At 28.8% G+C, this 13,085-nt stretch overlaps 1 protein-coding gene across 3 annotated transcripts in view; it reads left to right on the plus strand.

Moving 5' to 3' along the window:
• The window catches only part of LOC107476982 (alpha carbonic anhydrase 7), a 31,752-nt gene extending 24,487 nt beyond the window's left edge, over window positions 1–7,265 (plus strand). For 2 of the 3 annotated variants that reach the window (XM_052259475.1, XM_021137229.2), the window contains exons 2-7: window positions 5,106–5,320; window positions 5,769–5,875; window positions 5,948–6,056; window positions 6,193–6,363; window positions 6,804–6,857; window positions 7,103–7,265. In XM_052259475.1, the coding sequence (XP_052115435.1) occupies window positions 5,106–5,320; window positions 5,769–5,875; window positions 5,948–6,056; window positions 6,193–6,363; window positions 6,804–6,857; window positions 7,103–7,177 (731 nt within the window). In that variant the 3' untranslated portion in view covers window positions 7,178–7,265. Of the gene's footprint in view, window positions 1–4,446; window positions 4,572–5,105; window positions 5,321–5,768; window positions 5,876–5,947; window positions 6,057–6,192; window positions 6,364–6,803; window positions 6,858–7,102 lie in introns of those variants that run through there. The other variant, XM_021137228.2, reaches the window with a different exon arrangement.
• The last annotated feature ends 5,820 nt before the right edge of the window (window positions 7,266–13,085 follow it).

The following is a 13,085-nucleotide window of genomic DNA, read 5'->3' on the forward strand; positions in this document are numbered from 1 at the left end:
TCGACTCCTAAATAACTTCATAATCAATATTGAAAATGTTATATAAACATCAAAATTTATAGTATATAGTTTATACGAATAATTGACTTTTATATATAGCACACCTAAATCAATACATGCTTGTAAATTGAATTAGAAAATTGTTGAAAAAAATAGAATAATAATGGTTGAAATTTGGACATATGTTACAGGGTCCAGGTGGGAATGCGAGACCAATACAACCAACAAACAATCGCAAAGTGCAGTTCAATAACTATAAGCCTTACTGAAAAAATTAAACTCCGATAGATCCACTCGCAATTCATCATATATGCATAAGATTACATGAAATAATATTGGAAAATATATATTTCCACTAACTATATACAAAATATATGTACACGGTTACACCCTAATAAAAAATTGTGATGAAACTCTTTTTCAGATAAAAAATTACTATTATTATTATTATGATGATGATGATGTTGAATGTTCTATATATATTCTAAATTTGACAGAGAATTAAGTTTGTATGTATGTCAAACTTCATCGGATATCGTCACTATACCGTTAATCTGAACTATTATTATAAGGTTTAATTATTCTGTTGGGGGATGCTTCCATAAAGATGCAGAAAACGTCTTTTTTTAAAGATATTTTTTAATAATTAAAATTTAACACATATAATAAATTAAATAGTGTTATTTTTGTTAAAATTAGACCAGACAAATTAATATGAATATTTTAGTCATTTTCTATAATAAGGGTATTGTAGTCATTTTCTATAAAAATAGTAAATCAAATCTTGAACTGGTTTAAGATTTGATTCACTATAGTCAAATTAATTTGTCTGGCCTAATTTTGACAAAAATAACACGATTATTCCATTATATGTGTTAAATTTTAATTAATAGAAAACATTTTAAAAAAAGACGTTTTAGACGTCTTTATCTGAGTGGCTCCCTACTAATAAAAACGCATGGTGATTGACTTCATTATAGTTTCTATAATTTTGTGAAATTTTTAATTAGATTTTTATATTTTTTTCTTTTAATTGAGTTCTTGTACCATTTTTTTTTAATTGGGGTCCCTCCATTTTTTTTATTTAAGTTCCTATACTAATTTTTTTTTTAGTTGGATCTCTATAAAATTAAGCCAATTACTACTAAAAAGGACGTAATTGAAAAAAAATTTAGTGCAAGGATCAATTAAAAAGAAAAAAATATAGAAATTTAATTGAAAATTTCACGAAACTATAGGGACCAACAGAATAATTAAACCTTATTATAATTATAGCTAGAAAATTTAATAGGAATAATTAATCAGTACAATTAGGTATTTTTTAAATATTATTTTTTATTTAATTTTTAAAAAATAAAAAATACTACCACAAATGCTGACTTGTGAATTCTACTTGGCAACTGATCATCTGGCATTTCATGGTATCTTTTCTAAGATTTTTGGTAAACTTTTTTATTTTATTTTGCTCTTCGTTTTTGCAATTTTTGGTAACCAATAATATCAACATATCAATTTATGTGCATAAAATAATTATAGGATAAAGTAGTAAATTAGTTGCTACATTTTGGCATAATTCTGTTGGTTTTTAAAATTTAAAGTGTCCTATTTAAATTTAAAAAAAATTATTTAATTTTAATATAGTTCTACCGTGAGATCAAAATTAAATAATTAACGAAATGTCCTACATAATAGCAGTACAAGAACAAGGTCAATAATTTAAAAAATAAATACAAACTCCAGAGATACAAAATCAATCATGAATGTATCAGATCAATACATTTATTTATTATTTTTCTTTTAATTTAAATAAAATATTTTCTATAGAATTAAGAAGAATAATAATAAATAAATGTATTAATGCATTTATGATTAATTTTATACTTTTAGGACTTGTACTTATTTTTCAGTTTATCAACTTTATTATTGTATTACTGATATATAAAATATTTTATTAATTATTTAATTTTGATCTCACACTAGAATTACATTAAAGCTAAATAAAACTTTTTATAAAAATCGTTGGTTAGACTTTGACTGATAACTATATATCTCTTTTATTCTCATACTTTATCTATCATTTTCATGAAATATATTGTGTATCTCTCGATGATGAACTATATATTATTATTGAATTTTGAATAAATATTAATTATTCATGGTGAAAGAAAAAAAAAAGTTATCAAACAAATTACGTAAGAGACAAGTAGCTAAAATAATACGCCGGTATGTACGGACAATAAAGTCAAAATTTAGAATCGTTCTTTATTTAGATGAAGTGGTACGTTTAGATTAATATTAATTACTAATTAGTAATTACTAATAAAACCAATTAGATTTTTCTAAAGTTTTGGGTAATGGGATGAAAGCCTTGCACGTTGAATTTCATTGTTCAAACAATTGATTTATTTAAAAGAAATCTTATTTGTACAATTTTTTGTGAATATTTAATTCACTTGTACACTTATTTTTTTACTTTTAATAAGTTATTTTAAATATTAACAATAAAAATATATAAAAAGTGTACACAAAAATAACACATATAATATTCTTCTTCTTATATATTTAATTCTTATTTCACACTATGCTTTTTGGGTAACACCATCAAACGGACTAGTCCAATTCATTTAGGTCCGACTCATTAAATTTGTGGATTAAATGAGTTGACCTGTTTAAACTCGTTTTATTTGTGAGCTAAAATTTTTTAGTCTAGACCATTTACGGTCAACTTGATGAGTTAAACAGGCAAGTTCGTTTATCATTTTATTTTATTTTTAAAAAAATATTTTGACAAAAAATATTATTTTTAGATAAAATTTTTTTAAAAAATAATATTTTTTTTTAGTTGATGAGTTGAATTTTCGGGTTAGATTGAGAGAAATATCAACTAAAAATGTTACTTTTTCAAAAAAAAAATGTAAGAAAATAAATGGGCCAGCCGTTTAGCCCGCGGGCTAACTTGTTTAACCCGTTATTTTTTTTCGAGTTAATCGGGTTCAACCCATTTAACCCGCAATTTAAACGGACTTAATTTTAGAGACAAAATCCGCCCATTTAAAGGAATAAACGGACAACCAAGTTGGGTTGGTCTAGTGGTTAGTTCACTAGGCCGCTTAAGCAAGGTCGGGGGTTCGAATCCCGCCTTGTGCATGTAGCAACCCATTGGCCAGCGGCAAACCCTTAAATGGAGCTCAGTACCGCGACGGATTAGTCCTTGGCCTGTCGGGCCGAGGGATACCGTGGGAAACCAAAAAAAAAAGGAATAAACGGACTGGCCAATAGATTTAACCAATTTTGACGGCCTACAAAGGCTTTGATAATATCTTGAAGGATCCCGCTAGGGAGACTGGACTATTGAGTTACAAAATGAACATTTTTCATACTATATAGAATAACCATTCGAGTACTAGGGATAATAAACATCTTTCAAAAAAATTAAATTGATTTTGGGGTTCACTAAATATCGAACTCTTAACCTTTCAAATCTAACGCTCTAATACCATGTCATGATACTACTCATCTCAAAAAATTCAACCGATGAAAAAAAATAACACTAATGATTATATCTCTAATACTCTATAAACCTCCACTGTACACATTGTATAAATATTTTATTGGCTCTTCGTACTTTCCCTATCTTGATGTTCTTCTAAGAAATTAAAATTCACATTTGGTTGGATAATTCAAAGGTTAGTTACCTTGTATTTCAACTAATAATGAAAAACACAATTGTCAAGTTGGTTTAGAATTTTGAGCACCGCTGGATTTCTTCGTGATTTTTAGACATTAGAGAAAATGTAACAAAAAAAGACGAAAAATATTCTGTTTTTATTTGGACAAAAAAGTAAAAAAAAAAATACAAATTGAAAAATGTTTTTGTAAATTTCGTTGATTTCCAATTTAAATTTTTTTTCTACTGTAATTGTCTTGAAAAACGTGAAATAGGAATAGGATTACGATGAATTAAATTAATATATCTTATTTTATTTCAGTTTCTTCGCTGGTCAAATAATTAAATTAAGAAGCTATATGTCGTTATTAATAATTATTTGAAATTCAAAGGTTTACTACATATGGTGCGTATTAATTATCAAACCTTTATTTGATTTTCTTTGAGTTATTTTTTAATAGTGATCAGAGTGTATGTCTCAATTTTGTTCTAAACGGGAATCATATATAAATTAAATAATTATCCTAATTAAATCAAACATATTAACAAATAAAATGTAACAAGTATTATATTGGTTCATAAACAATTCTAGAAAATTGAAAATTGTGATGAACAAAAGTTTCTTCCATTTAGCCAAAACAAACGCTTATCTCATGTTTGAAAAATGAGAGCCTCCTTATCATTAATTAATTAATCCAACTTTCTTACTTAATTTTCACAACTTGTATATATAGCACCCTATAAATATGAGATAGCTACATCTTAATCATTCACATAACAACATCATCAAAAGGAGAAAAAAAAATTGTTCTTCAAATGGAAAAGTTTTCAGCCAAGGTTTTCATTTGCAGTTTATTTGCAGCATATGTTTTGCTATCTTCCCCAGCAAGGTCCCAAGAAGTTGGTAAGTACTTAACTATTATATTAATTAACATGCATGCATATATTAATTGATTAATTGTGAGTTCAAGATTTGGTAGAAACTCAGTTGCAGTCGACTTCACGTGAAGTTGATAGTTGAGAGCCATTAGATAATTTGACTGATTTGACTAAATTTTTATCTAACTACTCTCAACTATCAACTTTACGTGAAGTCGACTAGCATCTGAATTTTCACCTCAAAATTTATATATACATATATATGTTCAGTTTTTTTTAATGATTTTTTCTTCTCTTAATTAAAGTGTGTTTGGTTTACGATTTTATCCTTTCTATTATTTTTAATATTTTTATTTATTTTTATAATTTTATAAAAAAACCAAAAATAATATTTTTTTACAATGTTTTCCTTTATACAAAATATTAAAAAATAAAAATAAAAACCAAACGTATGCTTATTTTTCATGACTTATAGGACTAGGATATGATATATATTTGATATTTTGATGTGTTTAAATAGTGCTAATTTGTTTTTATTTATTTAACTAATTAATTACAGAGGATGAGAGCGAGTTTAATTACGATGAAGATAGTGATAGAGGACCATCTCATTGGGGAGACATAAAACCAGAATGGAGGATGTGCGAAACTGGAAGAATGCAATCACCAATTGATTTGAATTATAGAAGCCTTCAACTGGCTAGAATAGGACCCCTTAATTTAAACTACAATCCCTCCAATGCTACCCTTAAGAATAGGGGTCATGATATTGAGGTAAGCTAATTAATTATGTTAATTATTTTTTTCTTTAATATTTGGTTCCAAATATGCATCTTGAAATAAACAACTTTAGTCGATTAAGTAGTTTATTTATTTATCCACTTAAATAAATATTGAAAATTTGAATAATATATTTTACGTATATAGTAATTCATTAACTGACGATAAACTCTTAATGGAGTTTAAATTTAAATGAATTAGTCATTGATCTATTGACAATCAAACTAAAAGATACCGTGAGAAATAAATAAAATATTAAACTTTGAACTCAGAATTAAAACAAATAAAATAAATTTGTTTATTTATCATTTGACTAATTCAGATTCGTAGTTAAATAACCAAATATTTAAGTATGATAAATAATGTAATTAACAATATATAAAAATGGACTCTCTTAAAATTTTGTTTCTCAACTAATTGGTTGTTTTATTTGTTTGACTAGTTGGAGATTGTTGATCCAACAAGCTCTCTACAAATCAATGGAAGTCGTTATATCCTTAAACAATTACATTGGCACAGTCCCTCTGAACACACCATTGATGGACGAAGGTACATACATACATACATACATGAGTTCATCAGTAATCATCTGAATTGCAATATCTATATATATTATTTCAGACTGGATCTAGAGCTACACCTGGTGCATCAAACTCCCACAACTAATCAAATAGCAGTGATTGGAATGCTTTACAGGATTGGATTAAGATCAGACTCATTACTCTCATTGGTGAAAATTAGTTATTTTTACTAATATAACATTACACGATTTATTATCTTGTGTAAAGCCCTTTTAATTAATTCAGTTCTTTTTATATATTATACCTTGAAGTTCTAATAAATTATTGTAATTAATAATTTTGTAGCTAGAGGGGGATTTGAAGGCACTTTCTGGGTCAAGTGTTGGAGCCAATAGATCAGTGGGTGTATTTGATCCAAAAGAGGTTGACATGGACACAAATTTGTATTACAGATACATGGGTTCGTTGACTACTCCTCCTTGTACCGAGAATGTTACTTGGACCGTCTTTACCCGGGTAATTCGAATTTCCAACTTATTACTACAAGTTTGTTTTATGGTAGAAATTTAGGTGCAGCCAATTTTAGGTGAAGTTGATAATTAAGAATTGTTAGATGATTTGACTGATTTGACCAAATTTTCATCTAACAGCTTTCAGTTATCAATTTTACATAAAATTGATTACACTTGAGTTTTCACCTTGTTTTACATAGGATCATTTCATGCGAGGATATTCTAAAATTATATATTGTTTAAATAGTGTTCATAATTATTCATCTAAAAATATCTTTATGTTAAGATATATAATAGTATGTTAAGTAATTTAGTTAATTAAGTAAAATATATTAAGTTTTTGAACAATTTTTAACTGTGATTTTTATATAAATATTTTTATGTCACTAGTCACTTTTGTGTACATAATAGAAAATTAACTAATGAATGTCTAATATTGTTCAGATTAAAAGCGTTAGAAGAGAACAAATCAATTTGTTTCGAGATGCTGTTCATGATGTAAGTTTTCAGCTCTTAAAATAATGATATAATCAATATTAAAAATATTATATATATGTATACCAAAATTTAGTTATTAAATCAGTTATCAATATATATTTTATACGAATAGTTGATTTAATAGCTGACTTTTAATATATATACAACTAAATCAATACATGCTCATAAATTATTCAATCCAATTTTTTTTTTAAGAAATAGAATAAAAATTGGAATAATGTTTGAAATTTGGATATATGTTGCAGGATTCAGATGGCAATGCGAGACCAATACAACCAAGCTCAATGGCAGTGCAGTTCAATGTAGACTTTAGTGATTAATTAAACTCGGATTAATTAAATATCGTGACAGTCTTTTTCATTTTTTTAAAGTATTATTATTATTATTATTATTGTTATTATTGTTGTTGTTGTTGTTGTCGTCGTCGTCGTCGTCGTCAGTGTATTCTATATTCAAATTTGACAGGAAATTAAGTTTGTATGTATGTCAAATTAAATTAAACTTCATCAGATATTTATAAGTGTTTTATAAGCATTGCAAAAACTGCCAGAGTTAGTTAAGAGCTTCTAACTACTTTTTGACAGAATATTGATTTGCAAAGTTATCATTATCTGCCTTAATAATATCAATATTACCGTTAATCTAAATTACTATTATAACTATAGCTAGGAAATTAAATGTGATTAAATAATTGTTCAACTTTTGGATCACCTACCATAATGCAGTTTAACAATATATATATGATTGCGACATGTTTGCTATATATGTCTATATTTATATAATTATTTTGTTCACGTAACTATCTTAAAAAAAATCCAATATAATTTGAGAGGATTTACGTATATATACATTATTATGAATTCAATTATGTACAATGTAAAAGATAAAATAATTAATTGTATATTATCACATTATTATAAATAAAATTCTTTATTATTTACATTAAAATAATTTTGCATATTTTGGAATAGATTGACGACAGATTAGGACAAAAGCAATAATTTAGGAGCTTAATGCCGTCCTCATGAAGACAAAATGAAATTAAAGAAATATTTAACTTTTCCATGAGTTCACTAATTAATAACTTTGGAACTAAGGCATGGAGTTGAAGGTTTCATCACAACAAGAGATTCAACATCATGAGGAGGAACATCACGTGCCAAGCGAGTGACAATTGGAAAACCTTTATATTCTCACGCTGGACAATGATTTGCTTAATTGATAAAGAAATTAAAGGGAATGAATTGAAGGGTAATGTTGATACTAATTTTTTGGATGTTATTGTTTAAGATATAATTAGTGATGTGTTTTTTTTTATTAATTTAAGTTTTTAAAATAAATAATTTATGTGTTCTAATGGTTACCTGAAACGCTGATTTGGGTTTGAACGTGAGGTCCAGATTCTTTTAGTGGCAACAACCGACTCGTGAGGAGGTGAGGGGTGGTACCTGTAAGAGACTCTGATGCTTAAATTAACAAGGGTTTTAAGCAGGTTTTTAGTAGAATAGAACGTGAGTTATATTTGGAGGTGCCAGTATATTTATAGTAGAGTTTGATAACCTCTCTCTGGTGGTAGTAGTTCTATCTTATCTTGTATCTTAGAAGTTTGTTGAGATCTTATCTTCTAGATGAGATAAAGATAGTAGGAGAGATCAGATTTCGGAAGGTAGTTACTTATTTAGATAACTACAAGCCGGTCCCTTTCGTCGTGTGCGACCTCTCAAAGAGGTCGGATATCCGGTAAAGGCCATCCTTTGAGGTGGGCCTTGTGTCTTTATTGGATCTGACTCTATAATCTAGACCAAGGTATGAACAGTGCCCCTGTTTGAGTCCTGATCTTTATATAGGTTGGGTTCGAGCATTCTGTGACTTCTGCTTAGACGTCAGGTGCTTCTTTATATGGAGGACGGGTTTTTGACCCGTTTGAAAATTTAAACGTTTTTTCTTTGCAACTCTTATAAATAGTGCTCAAATCGCTCTTTTGTTTTTCGAAAAAACCTTTTTGTCTTTAAAATAGAGCTAGATCTTTTGAGATGTTGAGTTTCCTTTCATAGGTCCGACTTCGAGTAATCGGTCTTTATCAAGTTATTTTTACGATTCGTTTTTTAACTGATCTCATTGAGATCACTTTATACGAGTTGTTTATATAACTTCTTACATTAACTTGTACCTCGTCGCTCATCTTGCCAACCGAGTTTAGGTCGGGCAATAATTTTTTACGTTTTGTCGAGCTTAAGTTAATGCGTCTTAAGTATGAAACTTTTGAAAAAATATGAATGAAAGAAATAGAAAATTTTATTAGTAAAATAAAAAGCTCCTTTATAAAAATTTGCGTGCAGCAAGGGGATTAAGTGTCCCTAATTCCCATGCTGGTGCCTCATTAAAAACCTTGACATCGGGGGAAAAGAGTGCACCTCTGCACGAGATTCGTTGCTTAAATATACTACCTTCTTAGGTTACATGCGTGGCAAGACCTCGGGAGTTCTCGCTCTTAGAGGTTGGATACTTTGTAGTAACTTTTGCCTAAAATCTCTACTATTTTGTATGGTTCTTTTCAATTAACAACCAACTTTCTTTCTCTTTTTTTTTTTTGACGATGGTGATGAATATGCGACTTTCCAAGTTTCCATCTACCATGGTTAGTGTCTACGAGTGCATTATTCTCGTCTCTGCCGTTTGGTATATTTAATCCAATTTAACTATAAAAGCAGAATCATCATCCCTATTTGATATCCTCTGCCTATTGGGAGAAGTTTTTATAGAGTTTCTAGTATATCCATAGAAACTGTATTCCAGCCTCTTTTAAATATGTTTGCATCCTATTCATGTCGGGTGGTTGTCTGACTATTTTGTTGACCATCCGCCATTATCAAGTGTTGAGCTCTAGGTCCTCGACAATGCCGTCAATGTTCTGAGGGTTACCTGAAACGCTGATTTGGGCCTGAACGTGAGATCCATACTCCTTTAGTGGTAGCGACCAACTTGTTGGTGCCGAGGTGCCGCCTGTCCGAGTTTCTCGTGAGGAGTTGGGAGGTGGTACATGCAAGAGACTCCAATGCTTAAGTTAGTAAGGATTTTAAGCAGGTTTTTAGTGGAATAGAACGTGAGTTATACTTGGGGGTTGCCAGTGTATTTATAGTAGAGTTCGATGACCTCCCTGGTGGCGGTAGTTCTATCTTAGGAGTTTGTTGAGATCTTATCTTCTAGATGAGATAGAGATAGTAGGAGAGATTTGGGGAGACAATTACTTATTTAGATAAGTACAAGTCCATCCCTTTCGTCGTGTCCAACCTCTCAAAGAGGTCGGGTATTCAGTAGAAACCATTCTTTGAGGTGGACCTTGTGTCTTTATTAGACTTGACTTTATAATTTAGGATAAGGTATGAACATTATAATATAATAATATTAGATATTTTATTATTATGAAATTTATAGTTCAATTTTTGTTGATTTTTTAAGAGAAATAAATAATAAAATTTAAAATTTATTCAAATTTATAACGATGCTCTTTTATAATCTTACAAGATCATATTGATCATGTGAAAATTTTAAAAATAAAAAATTGCGCGGTTAACACTTGAAGGCAAATGAGTAATTCGAATGTGGGTGGTTAACTACTTTGAGGGTAATGCTTAACTTTTGGATTTAGCCGTGTTTTTCTGTAATCACTTTTATCTTAACTTAATGTGATCACTAGCTGTGGGGAAAAACCATAGAAAAGGGGAAAAAATTTATCATGTTAACTTAGAAGAAATTATGATGAAATATTTTCTTTTTTTCTATATCTTCAAAAAGGAAAATCAAAGGCAGATTCTAGGTCACTTATTAGGGTCCTTGAAATGAGCACAATTTATCTAGTCAGTCTATTTATTTATTTAATAGATAAAATTTTATCTTTAAAATTATATCGAGTTAAACGAATCTGTCTATAAATTAAACGGATAGTTCTTTTAATTTTTTTGTATTTCTCAAAATAAATGATATTTTTTTGAAAATATTATCTTTGATCCGATTTAAAAACCTGACTCACTAATTTATAAAAATTCTGTTAAAAATTTTTAATCAAAAAATGATTTTTTATCAAAATATTTTTCTAAAAAAATAAAAAGTTAATGAGTTAACCTGTTTAATTTGTTGGATTGATTATAAATAGTCCAAATTAAAAAATTATAACCTATAAATAAAATAGATTTAAATGAACTATTTCATATAAATTACGAGTTTAAGCTGGCTGAATCTAAAGAATCAAACTGACTTGTTTGACAATCCAACTATTTGCTGATGAGTTTTAATGTCACGTCTCACAGACTACATATGAGACTACTTATGAGTTTTAGCATTTCTAATAATTCAGGTACAAAATTAATGGTTTACTCAAGCTAAAATATACCATGAGATTACGAAGTACCATCTACCTACCATAAATAGTATTAGAAGGCCAGAAGTAAATAATGGTGTGGTTGATTGAGTTGGTTGCTTTTAATTGAGAACGACACAACAGAGTAAAGAGAAAATGGTATGGACTTAGGGATGATAAAATACTCTGAGACGCGAGAATTTTTGTGGGATTGTTTCAAATGGGGATTCGACCATGGAAAATTTTTTCGTGTGGATGGGGATGGGGGACAAAATTTTTTCGAGGCAGGCGCGGGGACCCGAGCAGGGATCTTTGCCCCATCCCCGCTAATCTCCGAAGTTCATAAATTTACTAAATTGTCCTTAATAGTTTATTTCTCATATATGTTTTTTAGTCATTTCACATACACACACATAGAAACCCAAAACTCCTAATCCTCATTTGCATAACTCTTCTTCAATTAAGAAATCCCTAACGCTGTCCATACTCCATCCAACCTCTTTGCAGCCACTCTCTCGCCGCTCTCCCTTCTCACCGCATCATCACACCTCACCGTGCCATGATCCTCACTGCGTCGTGTTCTCTATTTGCGGCGTTCCTTTCCGTAACTTTGTCGTCGTGTCCATTCTCCTCTCTGTTGCTGCGTCTCCCACCTTGTCCACTTCTCTATCCTCTGGCTCGCCGTTGCGTTCTCCCACTGCGTCATTTTGAAAGAAGTTACCATCTTGTCGTTTAGATTTTTTGTATAAAATCTTGTTATTTTTGTATAGAATGAATACTTACATCTCTATTCATATGGAAATTAATAATTAGTTAGAACTATCAGATAGATGAGAAATGGGGTCTCTGCGAGGAATGAACTCCTGTGAGAAATGAGAATGGGGAGCAATATTTTTCCATAGCGAAAAACGAAAACAAAGACGAAGAGTAAATCTGGAGGTGGAGATGGGGAGTAGGGAGGCATCCCCTGCCCCACCTACCTCATTGACATCCCTAGATATTGTCGATGAATGAAAATATTATAACTATCTTAAATTGTAACTAAAAAGCACCACAATTGGGTGTAAATAGTAAATTTTCAACTGTGCATGAAGACACGTCTATAAATAAATGATGATATTTTTTAGTATGTTAGAATAAAAAATATTAAAAAAAATAGTCTAATAGATGAGATAAAAAAATCAAAAAACAGTAAATAAAAAAAGTACGAATAAAAAATATTTTTAAAAGAAAAATACAATAACTTTAATTACTAGAAAAAAAACTAACCCGTCCTTTAAAAAAAATAACATGAGTCTAATATTATGTTAAAACTCGAGAAAAACACTAAAAAATAATTATAATGCATTGAATTGTATAATGATGATATTACTTCGTTTAAGTAAATGTTGGGAATTTAAATTTTATTTTATATATAAAATAATTTATTGATTAACAATAAATAAATTTTTAAATAAAAATTTTTGATTTATGACGGATTAATCTTTAGTCTGTTATATTAGAAAATACTGTAAAAAAAAAATAACTAACATTGATAATGATTTTACATTTTTGCGAAGTTAACTGCAGCTTGATGATTCATTGATTTGTGCGATCAAAATAAGCAAGATAATGATGATATATCATATTCATATTTATAGGCTTATTTTAAAGCGTTCTTTCTTATGTGAGAAGTACTTTAATTAAATTAATTTTAATTCTAGTTATTTAGTCATATTCATATTTTAATTGCCACCATCAATAATAATAATAGTAGTGTTGCAATCACCGCAGGCCTCATTATTATTCTAGTTATTTAGACACAAAATCAAAGCTTATAAGATAAAATAAAATTTAATAACATAATTATAATTATAATTATAATTTAATTT

The sequence above is a fragment of the Arachis duranensis genome, chromosome 3 (assembly GCF_000817695.3).
Source record: "Arachis duranensis cultivar V14167 chromosome 3, aradu.V14167.gnm2.J7QH, whole genome shotgun sequence".
NCBI lineage: Eukaryota > Viridiplantae > Streptophyta > Magnoliopsida > Fabales > Fabaceae > Arachis > Arachis duranensis.